Genomic DNA, 12,293 nt, shown 5'->3' with positions numbered 1-12,293 from the left:
GCGATTAGTGCGGCACCAACCCCACAAATCACAAGGCAGAGTGTCAGAGTGGTTAATGAGTGAGACTAGAAATCTCATGGCTTCGGCCGCGCAGGTTCGAATCCTGTCTCTGTCGTGCGAATTTTCTTTTTGATATTTGGGCATCTTTTTCGAAAATTGGGGCGAAAGATTTGTCGCCCGAACACCAGATTGATTCTAACGGTTTCCCTGCTGTGACGACGTTTGACCGACGCACTTGCCTTGTAGATGGATGGGCAGGTACCTGGAGGCTAGGGTTAGCGGTTGCCGACCCCAACGGGCTGCGAGAGAATCAAAGACTGCACGCTAGAAACCCATTCGTGAACAACATGCAACTTGACCTGCCAGATGAAAAGGAGGAAAACGAGCCTTGCAGACTCGTCTCAATTTCCAGTCACGCACGAGATGCCTGTCAAGGCCATGGCTTGGCATTGGCACGCTCTTGCCAGGGATTCGGCCCATGACGTAAAGTCGAAGTTGCGTCAGACGTACTCGGACTCTTTTCAACGTCGTCTGCTGGGCTGTGCTAGCAAACCTTGAGCGAGTGCTGCCCCCCCTTGGACCATTGACCGCCGACTGTTGATTTCGTTTCGTATCTTTCTGACATCTTCTCTTGCGAGCAGAGATTTCTGCAACCGTCGCTGCTCTCCTTTCAGGCTGACTCCCATGATCCCGAACCTGTCACGTCGGCGCTCCCGCGGCCATGCCTCCTCCCATGGACGACCATGAAGATTTGCGAAGGTATCAGGCGCCCTACAGTGCCCGCAGACCCGTCCCTACCATCTCTAGATATCGGGAAGAAAAAGCTGCTAGACAGGCCGAGTCACTGAAAACGGATCCGCACGATGACGCGACGCTCGCACAACCCGATGCTGGCCAGCAAGCCGGTGGAAACGGGCCAGATTCTTCAGAAACTCGTGCTGAGGAACGGCCGAGCGACTGCGGGGCCCAAGATGATGATGTTGATGATGATGATGATGTGCACGGCCGTGGAGAAGAAACGGCTGCTGCGCCACCGGAAGCCTTTGAGGACACCTCGCAGGTTGATCCCACGTCAACCGACATCAAACAGAGACGCAGGGATCTCAAGGCTAGGAAGAAAGAAAGAGCCGAGCGGCTAGTCACGGATCCCGTCACACACCTGCCCGTGACTATTCAAGACTACACGGACGAGGCTCTGAAAGAAACCGTCTTTTCACATCCCGCCTTCAAGGCCGACAAGCGAACAGCTGCCGCGACGAGCATCAGGCAACATGCAGACGACAACGCCGAGGGTGAGACGCTTGACCTGCAAAGAGAACACGACGTGTTGCAGAGCCGGTTTCCGCTTCCCGACTTGGACGTCCTGCGTCACAGCGTGGCGACCATCAACAGCCGAGGCCACACCTTTGGACTTGCCGGCGTCGCGCTCGTGGGCCGGCGTGCGGCAGTACACCGGGCGCAAAATCGGCAGCATCTTCCAGGACGAGATCTGGGATGCCCACCGCCGGCAGCTGGCCAAGGACGCCGGTGGCCGCAAGACGGAAACCACCATTTGGCTCAACTCGCTTCTGGGGGCGGTGTGGCCGCTGGTCAACCCGGATCTCTTTGCAAGCCTGTCAGACACCCTGGAAGACGTGATGCAAGCCTCTCTCCCAAAGCTGGTCCGCATGGTCAGCGTCGAGGACATTGGCCAGGGAAGCGAGCCCGTCCGCATCCTCGGCATCCAGTGGCTGCCCACTGCTGCCGCAAGCAAGTCCGTCACCGCAGACGGGAAGCTCATGTCTCGCAAGGACCCCGCGTCTTTGGCCAAAACGCCAACGTCGGCGACGACGACGACGACGACGACGACGACGCCGCCGCCGCCCGGAGACGGAGACTCTGCCAGCGTCTCGAAACTGGACCGAGTCGTCGAGGGAATGGAAGGCGAGGAGGGCGATTTCGTCAACATGGAGGTGGCGTTTGCCTATCGGGCCCGTTCGAGCTCGCGAAGCCTCAGGGACAGGACAAAGGACATGCACCTCTACCTGGCCTTTTACCTGCCCGGGAATATCAAGATCCCGGTCTGGGTCGATCTCCTGGGCATCATCGGCACCGTGAGGATGCGGCTGCAGCTCTGCCCGGACCCTCCGTTCTTCTCGCTGTGCACCGCGAGCTTCATGGGGCAGCCCAAGGTCGACGTGCGGTGCGTGTCTCTGAGCCGCCGCGGCCTCAACATCATGGACCTCCCCCTGATCAGCAACTTTGTGCAGAGCGCCATCGACGCCGCCGTGGCCGAGTACGTGGCGCCAAAGAGCCTGACCCTGGACTTGAAGGACATGCTGGCCGGCGACGACTTCAAAAAGGACACGGTCTCGGTCGGCGCCCTGATGGTGCGCATCAAGCGGGGCTACGACTTCAAGATGGGCGACAGCGCCATACCCCTGCTCAGGAGCGGCAGCTCCGACCCGTACGTGTCGGTCGGGTGGGCCAAGTTCGGCAAGGTGCTCTGGAGCACGCGCATCCTCAGGACGGAGATGGAGCCCTGCTGGGACGAGACGTGCTTTGTCCTCGTCACCCCGGAAGAGGTCAACGTCGACGAGCGGCTGCGCATCCAGCTGTGGGACTCGGACCGCTTCACCGCCGACGACGACCTGGGGCGGATCGAGGTCGGCCTCGAGGAGCTGATGCGAAGCAAAGAGTCCAGGGGTCGCATGCGGGATCGGACCGACGGGTTCCGGGCCCTCAAGGCGGGCGACGGCATGCCGGGAACGCTCGAGTGGGCCGTGGGCTACTTCCCCAAGACGCGCATCCAGCAGTGTCAGTTTGACCGGCAGACCCACGATCCCAAGGTTCGATCCATGGACCAGCTCAAGAACAAGGTGGACGAGGCGTGCGAGCGGAAGCTGCGCGAGTTCATGGTCAAGGGAGACGTCAAGGCTCGCGACGAAGAGGAGCTGCAGCAGCAGATCATCCAGGAGATGAAGGCCGAAACGGACGCCATGATCATCTCGGCGCCGCCGCCCGACGACTACCCGAGCGGCCTGCTCAGCATCCAGATCCACAACGTGACCGGGCTCGGGGTGGAGCGCCTGAACAAGCGGCAGCAGGACGACGGGTACGACGACGAGGAGAGCGACGAGGAGGAGCAGGGCGACGGGCTCCCCAGCTCGTACTGCACCGTCATCGTCAACCACAGCAAGACGTTCAGGACGAGGACAAAGCCGCAAAACTCGAAGCCCTTTTTCAACGCGGGATGCGAGCGCTTCGTCCGCGACTGGAGGGAATGCGAGGTTTTCGTGTCCGTCCGCGACGCCAGGCTCCACGAGGACGACCCGTTGCTCGGCATCGTGCACCTGGCCCTGGCCGACGTGTTCAGGGACAGGTCCCAGGTCATGGGGTTTTACCCCCTGAGCGGCGGCATCGGCCGCGGCAGGATCCGGCTGTCGCTGGTATGGCGCAGCGTGAGGCTGCGAGCTCCCCGGAACCTGCTAGGCTGGCAGTACGGCACGGTGGACGTGCACCCCACCGCCGTCAGCCCGGACTGCCCGAGCGAGCTGCAGTCCTGCAAGCTGAAGCTCAAGACCGACATTTGCGTGGGCAAGCTGTACCCGGCGCACCCCGGGGGCGGGGGGGAATGGACGGCCAAAAAGGAGCAGAGTCTTCACCTGGCCGTCAAGAAGCGATACAGCAGCTGCCTGGCCATTGAGTTTCGCGACAAGGGGCTGCTGGGCGGAAAAGTAGCCGCCTTTTGCGTCTTTTGGCTGATGAACATTGGCGACGAGGAAGAGCAGCACCTGCAGCTGCCGATCTGGAGGGGAAACTACCAGAAGGCCACCGCCAACTGCACCGACGCGTGCGGCGAGAGAGTCGGCACGCTCCAGGTCAGGGTTACGTTTTGGGCAGGCATGGTAAGCAGCGCGGCATCAGCGGGATATCAGCTGGGGGCCATCAGCCGGGGGGGGGGGGGGGGGGGGGGGGGGGGGGGGGGGGCATCAGCGACGGGCAGACAAAGAGGTTGTCGAGGTCACGCTGAATTACATGTCTTGAGCTAACACACGGTTGCAAGGGACGCGCGCACTCGAGATGGGCGAGCCGGAACCCACACACCAGGGACGTGGTTGAAGTGATTGACGCATGCAGAGATGCGCTGGGCCAGGTCGACAAGGAGGCGGGAACCGTGGACGAAGAGGCATCCAGCGACAGCGACAGCTCGGACGAGGGGCAAGACGTTCCCGACGGCAGCGCGGGTCACCAGCAGAACCTTCTCGATCAGCTTCGCGACTACAAGAAGAGGGACAAGGCGCTGCACAGGCAGCATCGAGGTCTGATGCAATGGAAGGTATGTTTCACGAGTGGCCCCCCCCCCGGGTGCGCCCGAACGCTGACAGGGACAGATTCCGCGCACGGCGAGATGGATGAAGCACAGGATTGGAAAGGTGGAGGAGAGCGTGAGTGGTTATTTTGACCATCATAACAAGCAGCCGGGCATCGAGACGGAAGTGTGAGCAAGTTGCATGACTGAAGCAATCCGACTGCGTACGTGGCATAAGACCGTGAGGGAATCCGACTACTTTTACGTTGCATGAGACTATGAGGCAATCCGACTACTATTACGTTGCATGAGACCGCAAGGTGATCCGACTACTTTCTTTCCTTGGATGCAAGAGCACAGTGATGTTGGTGTGCAGCAACCCGTCATGACCAGCCACTGATCACTTAGCTGCCGTGTGCCGTGACTGAACGTTAAGGCCATCATCGGCCTCTTTGCGTCGACTCGATGCTGCATGTTGCGTCGCTGTAGTACATAGCACGATAGAAGTTGAAGCCTGCCTGCTACGTCGTCAGCGGCAGGACCCTTCCTCTTCAACCAACGACAGCACGGTCCGTCGAATCGGATTTGTTCCGGTAACTGCACAGTGATTGCGCCTGTCGGATATCGCTCGTCTTCCATCCTACTGTGGCTCGAAACGCGTCCGAGGGCAACGCGTTGGGCCCTGCAGCCTTGCCATCCCAGCCGCCATCGACTGCCGCCGGACGTGACCGCTTTGCGCGCTCGTCGATTCTCGGCACGGTGAGATGGGATGGGATGCGCAGGCGACATTGAAGGGATGGCGGATCCGCAGCAGGCACCAGACTTTAAAGACGCGGCGGTCGCTTGGTTTCCGGAATGCCCCAGCCCTTTCGTCCAAGCGCTTGCTCTGCCGGCCCTGCGTGCATGTATCCGTACTCCGTATTTTGGCGAGATTCAGCCCCAGGACAGCAGCCAGGGTCAGCAGTCCCACCTTGCAACGCAGACCCCCCTTTGTATGTACCGATGTTAGCAGGGGCGGCGCTCACCCGAGTCACCTCTAATGATTAATCTCACATCTTGTGCTTGCCTTTTCCACATTACTGCTCCTCATCACGCTCTCTTTTCTGCGTCAGCGCTGCGTTTTCGTCGTCGGTACACATTGGGGATTGAATCGGCGTCGATTTGACACCTCGACGAGGACCCATTGATTCGTTACGTCGCTGCTAGCTGCCTTTAGCCTCTCTCTGCCTGGCTCTCACTCTTTTATTTATCCTTTTTATTTATTTATTATTTTTCCCACCATTCTGGACCACTGCGAAAGCGTCGGGTTCCAGAAGGCGTTTGCGCATCTGTTTGGTCCCTGTTTTGCTTCCCACTCCTTTGCTGCCAGTCTCTTGTGCAAAATGGTTGTTTCGCTGCTGCGTTGGTGAGTCTTGTCGGCTCCCCTTGGGAGGACGAGAGAAGGCTGATGATCCGTTTGAAAAAGGTACAATGCCAGGTTGGCTGCCCGTCCCCTCCTCACACAGAGCGTCACCACTGCGGTACTCTTCGCGGCTGGAGACATTACCGCGCAGCAGCTGGTCGAAAGCAAGGGTCTCAAGCGCCACGACTTGACCCGGACCGGCCGCATGGCCTTGTACGGAGGATGTAAGTATTGCCCGTTTGTGCCACCGAGACTCTCGTCAAGCCGTCGTGGCTCTTGTGCTGCTGGCGCTGATTCGGCGTCAAGGCTTCTTCGGCCCGGTCGCCACGACATGGTTCCGATTCCTGGCCCGCAACGTCACGTTCAGACACCCACGGGTAGAGACGCTCGCCCGTGTTGCCTGCGACCAGGCCTTGTTTGCCCCCGTCATGATTGGTGCCTTCCTCGGCAGCATGGCCACCATGGAGGGAGCGAGCGCAAAGGAGCGTCTGGAGACGACGTGGTGGTCCGCCCTCAAGACAAACTGGCTGGTGTGGCCCTTTGTTCAGACCATCAACTTTACCTTTCTGCCGCTTCAGCACCGCGTCTTGTTTGCCAACGTTGTCTCCATCGGATGGAACAGCTACCTCAGCTGGGTCAACAGCCAGTCCAAAGGCCACAGCCAGTAGAGTCGTGGGCTTTGGCATATTTGAGCGGAGATGATGTATGCAGACCCTTGATGCTTTTCCCGCGAGTGTAGGACGACATCCGCGCCGTCGCAGCAGGTTTTTTTTTTTTTTTAGCAGATTCTTGTTTCATCATGCATAGACGGAGAGTAGAAGTGCAAGAGGGAGCAGATGGATGCACCAAATGCCACAACACCCCATTAGCAGTCTAATGGCCACCAACGACGATGCCGCGTTTTCGTGCCGGCGAAGTTGTTTGCCCGCCCACATGACCTCTCGGCTGCTATTGTGCACTGTGCACCTCTGTTAGAGGAAGCCGCTGAGCAGGAGCAGCAGCGGCAATTAGCGTGGGTCAGGAGGGGCGGTCAAGTCAGGTGCCATCGCTCGCTCGCTGCCTAAGGCTGCCCCGCAAGCTCGTGCCAAACCTTTACCGACCCGGACAAGACGAGACTTCATCTTCGGATCTTGAAGGCACCACCTTGACCACCCCGTCAACAACCTCGCAACGCTGCGGCTAAAGGGCCCCTCTGCCCCGTCTTGGCGTTTCATCTCCAGACGTTAGCCTGATGGCAGCCATGTTGCCCGTGTCAGCCCGACGCGTCATTTCGTCCGTCCCGTCATCGGGGCTGGCTTCGTCGCTTGCCGCCTCTGCTCCTCGAGCCGCCGTCCAGGCCGTCCCCGTCCTTTTCCCCGGCCATCAGCGCCGGCTTTCGTCTTCCAAGCCCTCGCGGTCGGACAACGGATCCAGCGAGATTCCTGCCGGCCAGTCCGTAACGACCTCGGCCTCCCGGACCGAAGGCAAAGCTGGCGCGGACAAGAGGAAACGAAGGACCAAGGATGCCTCTGGAAAGAATGCCTCGTTCAAGCGGCTGCCTAGCGTGCCCAGCACCCACTACATATCTCAAGAAGGTGAGCTGATGACGCATCGTACTCTGTAACTGACAGTCAACCCTGGCTAACCCGGACAAACAACCCCCCCAGCTCTCGGCTTGTCCTCCTTCTTCTCGCTACACCGACCCATCTCCATCACCCAGACGATGCCTCGGACGGTGACGATTGAGCACTTTGCCTCCATCTTTGCGCCCAGAACCAGGGCCAGCAAGGTGTCGGATACCATGTCGACGCTGTCCAGCACCATCGATCAGCTCGAGGGTCCCGTGGCGCAGCTGACCATTGGCGGCGTCGAGGACCAAGGAATCGGCCAAGGCATGCACAAGGTTGAGCTTCGAAACGCCGACGGCAGCCACTCGAGCCTCTACCTGCAGGTCGATGCCATGTCGGGCGACTTTTTGCCCTTTCGACCGCCTCCTCTGCCGCAGGTGGCCGAGTCCACGGCGGACGACGCAGAAGGCACCGCCGCCGCCGCCGCCGCCGCCGCCGCTGTCGAGGCAGAAGCCCCCGAGCCAGCGCCGCACCACCGCGTCTACAAGGCCATGTTCACCATTGAAGAGTCTACCGAGCCCGACGGCCAGATCCGCATCGTCGCGCACAGCCCCAGCATCGTCAGCGACGAGCAGCCGCGTAGCTTCCTGGAGCGCATGGCCAAGCGACAAATGGAAGCCGACCACGCCCGCGGCCGTCGCGAAATGCACGCCATCAGCGTCCGCCGACAACGAAAGTTGAGGATGAAGAAGAAGAAGTACAAGAAGCTCATGAAGCGCACGAGAAACCTGCGCCGCAAGCTCGACAGGACGTGATTGGGTGTGGGAATGCTTTCCAGGTGGAGCAGCTCTATTTGGTCTCTTGTCTTTTTCTTTTTCTTTTTTTTTTTTTTTTTTTCCCTCGAGATGTTATTGATGCGTGGGTCATTGGAGGTGTCTGAGACGACATCTGGGCACTGCGTTGTTTTTTCTTTTTGTATTCCCGCTTCCTTTTAGCAAACGTCGTAGACATTGTCAGGCAGCGAATGCATCTGCTGCACACCACTGCTGGTGAAAGTTTGTGTGCTCCAGTTGCTGGTGATGGTGACATGCGGTACAAGACACCTGATCCGTCTCGGAACCGCGGCGTGGCTTCCCGCCGCCAAGGCCATCTCGCGATGGTCCGCGAAACGACTCACGGCGAGATGCCTCTGCGAAGCACACGTGGTTGGTGGCGAGACCCGGCTCACCGCCTGCCAGTGGTGTGGGTTACTGCCGCCAAAAAGTTTTTGGCATCTTGGACGGAGCCAAACCCACGCAACGGCACCCATCTTTTGAATCGGCGGGCAGTTCAACATGGAGCGCAAGCAGCTGTAAGTGCAAACTCTTCCACATTCAAGCCATCCGGATCTGCCTCCTGACGCGCTCAAAGGGACTCGCGCATCAAGGCGCTCATCAGCAATGGCGTGCAGGAGAAGAAGAGGAGCTTCTTCGTCGTGGTCGGCGACCACTCCAAGGACGTGATTGTTCACCTCCACTACATCATGTCCAGCGTCCACATGAAGCAAAACAAGTCTGTGCTGTGGGCCTACAAGAAGAAGCTTCTCGGCTTCACCAGGTGCGTTCCGTCCCGTCCCGTCCCGTCCGGGACACCCGTTGCTGACTCCCCGCGGGGGACGCGGAAAAAAAAAAAAAAAAGTCACCGCAAGAAGCGCGAGCAAAAGATCAAAAAAGAAATCAGACGAGGCATTCGAGAGGCCAACGACAGCGACCCGTTTGAGCTGTTTGTATCCCTCCACAACATCAGGTACACGTACTACAAGGAGACGGACAAGATCCTGGGCCAGACGTTTGGCATGTGCATCCTGCAGGATTTCGAGGCCCTGACGCCCAACATCCTGGCCAAGACGATGGAGACGGTCGAGGGCGGCGGCCTGGTGGTCATGCTGCTCAAGGGAATGAGCAGCCTGCGGCAGCTGTACAACCTGTCGATGGACGTGCACTCCCGGTACCGCACCGAGGCCCACAACGACGTGGTCGCGCGCTTCAACGAGCGGTTCCTGCTGTCGCTGGGCCGCTGCGACTCGTGCCTCGTCATCGACGACGAGATGAACGTCCTGCCCGTCTCGGGCGGCAAGGACGTGACGGCTCTGCCGCCCCCCGACCTGGACGAGAGCAAGACGGAGCACGACGCCGAGCTGGCCGGCATCAAGGACCAGAACGAAGACAGGGAGCCGGTCGGGTCGCTGATCAAGCTGGCCCGGACGGTGGACCAGGCCAAGGCCCTGCTGACGTTTGCCGAGGCCGTCGCGGAGAAGACGCTGCGGAGCACCGTCACGCTCACGGCCGCCCGAGGCCGCGGCAAGTCGGCCGCCATGGGCGTCGCCGTCGCGGCCGCCGTCGCGCACGGGTACAGCAACATCTTCATCACGTCGCCGTCGCCCGAAAACCTCAAGACGCTGTTTGAGTTTGTCTTCAAGGGCTTCGACTCCCTCGGCTACGCCGACCACGCCGACTACTCCATCATCCAGAGCACCAACCCGGACTTCAACAAGGCCATTGTCCGCGTCAACATCCACAGGCAGCACCGGCAGACCATCCAGTACATCCGGCCGCAGGATGCCCACGTCCTGGGCCAGGCCGAGCTGCTGGTCATTGACGAGGCGGCCGCCATCCCGCTGCCCCTCGTCCGGAAGCTGATGGGACCCTACCTCGTCTTCATGGCCTCCACCATCAACGGCTACGAGGGCACCGGGCGATCGCTGTCCCTGAAGCTGATCAAGCAGCTCCGGGAGCAATCTCGGCCCGCCTCCTCCTCCGCCGCGGACACCAACGACCACGACGCCGACATTGGCGACCGCCGGTCCACCGCCGGGGGCAAGAAAGCAGCCTCCTCGGGCGACGGATTTCAGGTCGCGAGGAAGCTGCGCGAAATCACCCTGTCGGAGCCCATCCGGTACGCGAGGGGCGACTCGGTCGAGAAGTGGCTCAACAAGCTGCTGTGCCTGGACGCCACGCTGCCCAGGCCGCCGTCCAAGTCGACGACCATCCACGGCTGCCCCGACCCGAGCCAGTGCGAGCTCCTCGCCGTCAACCGCGACACCCTGTTCTCGTACCACCCCGTCCCGGAGGCCTTCCTGCAGCAGATGGTCGCCCTCCTCGTCGCCAGCCACTACAAGAACTCGCCCGACGACCTGCAGCTCATGAGCGACGCCCCGGCCCACGAGCTGTTCGTGCTGGTCCCGCCCAACGCCGACTCCGCCGGCAGGCTGCCCGAGCCCCTCTGCGTCATCCAGGTGTCGCTGGAGGGCCAGATCAGCCGGCAGAGCGTGCTCAACAGCCTGAGCCGCGGCCAGAGGCCGCACGGCGACCTGATCCCCTGGCTCGTCAGCCAGCAGTTCCAGGACGAGGACTTTGCCTCCCTCTCGGGCGCCCGCGTCGTGCGCATCGCCACCAACCCGGACTTTGTCTCCATGGGCTACGGCTCGAAAGCGCTGCAGCTCCTGGCGGACTATTACGAGGGGCGCTTCGCGAGCATCTCCGAGGACGACGACCAGGTTGCCGAGGGCAGCATGCGCAGAGCCACGGACGCCGAGCTGGCCCGCAACGGCGCCCCGTCGCTGCAGTCCGAGGTGATTGCCGTCAGAGACCAGGCGCAGATGCCCCCGCTGTTCTCCAAGCTGCGCGAGAGGCGGCCGGAAGCCCTCGACTACCTGGGCGTCAGCTACGGGCTGACCGGGCCGCTCCACAAGTTTTGGAAACGGGCCTCCTTCTCCCCCGTCTACCTGCGGCAGACCCCCAACGACCTCACCGGCGAGCACACGTGCGTCATGCTGCGGCCTCTCGAGAACGGCGGCGGCGGCGACGGGAGCTGGCTGGGCGCCTTTTGCCGAGACTTTCACAAGCGGTTCCTGTCCCTGCTCTCGTACCAGTTCCGCACCTTTGACGTCAAGACGGCCCTCAGCATCGACGAGTCCGCCAACGCCGGCGCCGAGCTCGACGCCGCCGCCAAGCCGGAACCCCTGGCCAAGTCCGAGCTCGACCAGCACTTTTCGCCCTTTGACCTGAAGCGGCTCGGGTCGTACGCCAACAACATGCTCGACTACCACGTCGTCCTCGACATGATGCCCACCATTGCCACGCTGTACTTTGCCGGCAAGCTCAAGGGTCCCGTCAGCCTCAAGGGCCTCCCGCAGTGCATCCTGCTGGGCGTGGGGCTGCAGCGCAAGGACATTGACGCGGTCGCCAGGGAGCTGACCATGTCCCCGTCGCAGCTGCTGGCCATGTTCATCAAGATACTGCGCAAGGTCGACGCCCACTTTGGGGCCCTGGTGTCGCAGTCCGTCGAGGCCCAGCTCCCCGCGGCGGCGGCCGGCCCGGGCGTCTCGAGGGAGGATGCCAGCGGCGCCCACGACGACGAGCTTGTCGACGACCGCTTCGTGCCCTTGGCCACGTCGCTCGAGGACGAGCTGGAAGAAGGAGGCGACGAGGCGTTGAAGGCGCTGAAGAAGAAGCAGCGGGAGCTCATAGACTCTCTGCCCCTGGATCAGTAAGGCCTCCCCGGTGACCGTGACCAAACGAAGAATACCCGGCCCTTTTGTATTTCGCTAACGTCTGGTGTCTTTCAAGGTACGCGATTGACGGCGACGCGCCGACCTGGCAGGACGCCGAGAAGCAGGTCAGGAACGCGGCCAAGCACGGCAAGGCCAACCCCGTGGTCAGCGTCAAGTCGACGCACAAGCGAAAAGCCGGCCAGACGGCGGCCGAGATTTACGAGGCGGAACTGGGCAAAAGTTCGAGCAAGAAGGTCAAGAAGGGCAAGCAGTCGCATTAGACGGGGGTCTCATTTTACGGCGCACGGATGGGAGTTATTACGCGGTACATACAGCTTAGGTGCCTGCATTTTGAATTTACGTCCCCCCCCCCTCCCCCCCCCCGCCCCCATCGCAGCGGCCTTTGCTGCCGGTGGATTGTCGTCCACGTGCCGTGTCTTGGGCTGATGCTGCGGCGGGTTGTCGATGTAAGTAAGATGACGAGCCTGTTGGTCTTGCACATTGGCCATCGCAGACTGTCAC

General features: G+C 61.1%; 4 protein-coding genes across 4 annotated transcripts; all 4 read left to right on the top strand.

The window, feature by feature from the left end:
* Nucleotides 1–721: 721 nt before the first annotated feature.
* On the top strand, nt 722–4,484 carry UV8b_05749 (uncharacterized protein; the record flags this gene model as incomplete). The annotated part of the gene is made up of 4 exons (XM_043143246.1): nt 722–1,292; nt 1,375–3,887; nt 4,046–4,318; nt 4,374–4,484. The coding sequence occupies 4 exons, from the start codon at nt 722–724 to the stop codon at nt 4,482–4,484; spliced, it is 3,468 nt and encodes a 1,155-aa protein (XP_042999179.1).
* A 1,189-nt stretch (nt 4,485–5,673) lies between these two features.
* UV8b_05748 (uncharacterized protein) lies at nt 5,674–6,361 on the top strand (the record flags this gene model as incomplete). The annotated part of the gene is made up of 3 exons (XM_043143245.1): nt 5,674–5,696; nt 5,757–5,917; nt 6,000–6,361. 3 exons carry the CDS (start codon nt 5,674–5,676, stop codon nt 6,359–6,361), a joined length of 546 nt encoding a protein of 181 aa, XP_042999178.1.
* Nucleotides 6,362–6,933: 572 nt separating this feature from the next.
* UV8b_05747 (uncharacterized protein) lies at nt 6,934–8,055 on the top strand (the record flags this gene model as incomplete). Its single annotated transcript, XM_043143244.1, has 2 exons — nt 6,934–7,267; nt 7,340–8,055. 2 exons carry the CDS (start codon nt 6,934–6,936, stop codon nt 8,053–8,055), a joined length of 1,050 nt encoding a protein of 349 aa, XP_042999177.1.
* A 519-nt stretch (nt 8,056–8,574) lies between these two features.
* UV8b_05746 (uncharacterized protein) lies at nt 8,575–12,052 on the top strand (the record flags this gene model as incomplete). Its single annotated transcript, XM_043143243.1, has 4 exons — nt 8,575–8,591; nt 8,651–8,836; nt 8,918–11,767; nt 11,848–12,052. The coding sequence occupies 4 exons, from the start codon at nt 8,575–8,577 to the stop codon at nt 12,050–12,052; spliced, it is 3,258 nt and encodes a 1,085-aa protein (XP_042999176.1).
* Between the last annotated feature and the right edge of the window lie 241 nt (nt 12,053–12,293).

Source organism: Ustilaginoidea virens, chromosome 4, assembly GCF_000687475.1.
Source record: "Ustilaginoidea virens chromosome 4, complete sequence".
Classification (NCBI taxonomy): domain Eukaryota; kingdom Fungi; phylum Ascomycota; class Sordariomycetes; order Hypocreales; family Clavicipitaceae; genus Ustilaginoidea; species Ustilaginoidea virens.
Note: the sequence above shows the minus strand (reverse complement) of the source record. Positions and strands in the feature narration are given on the sequence as shown.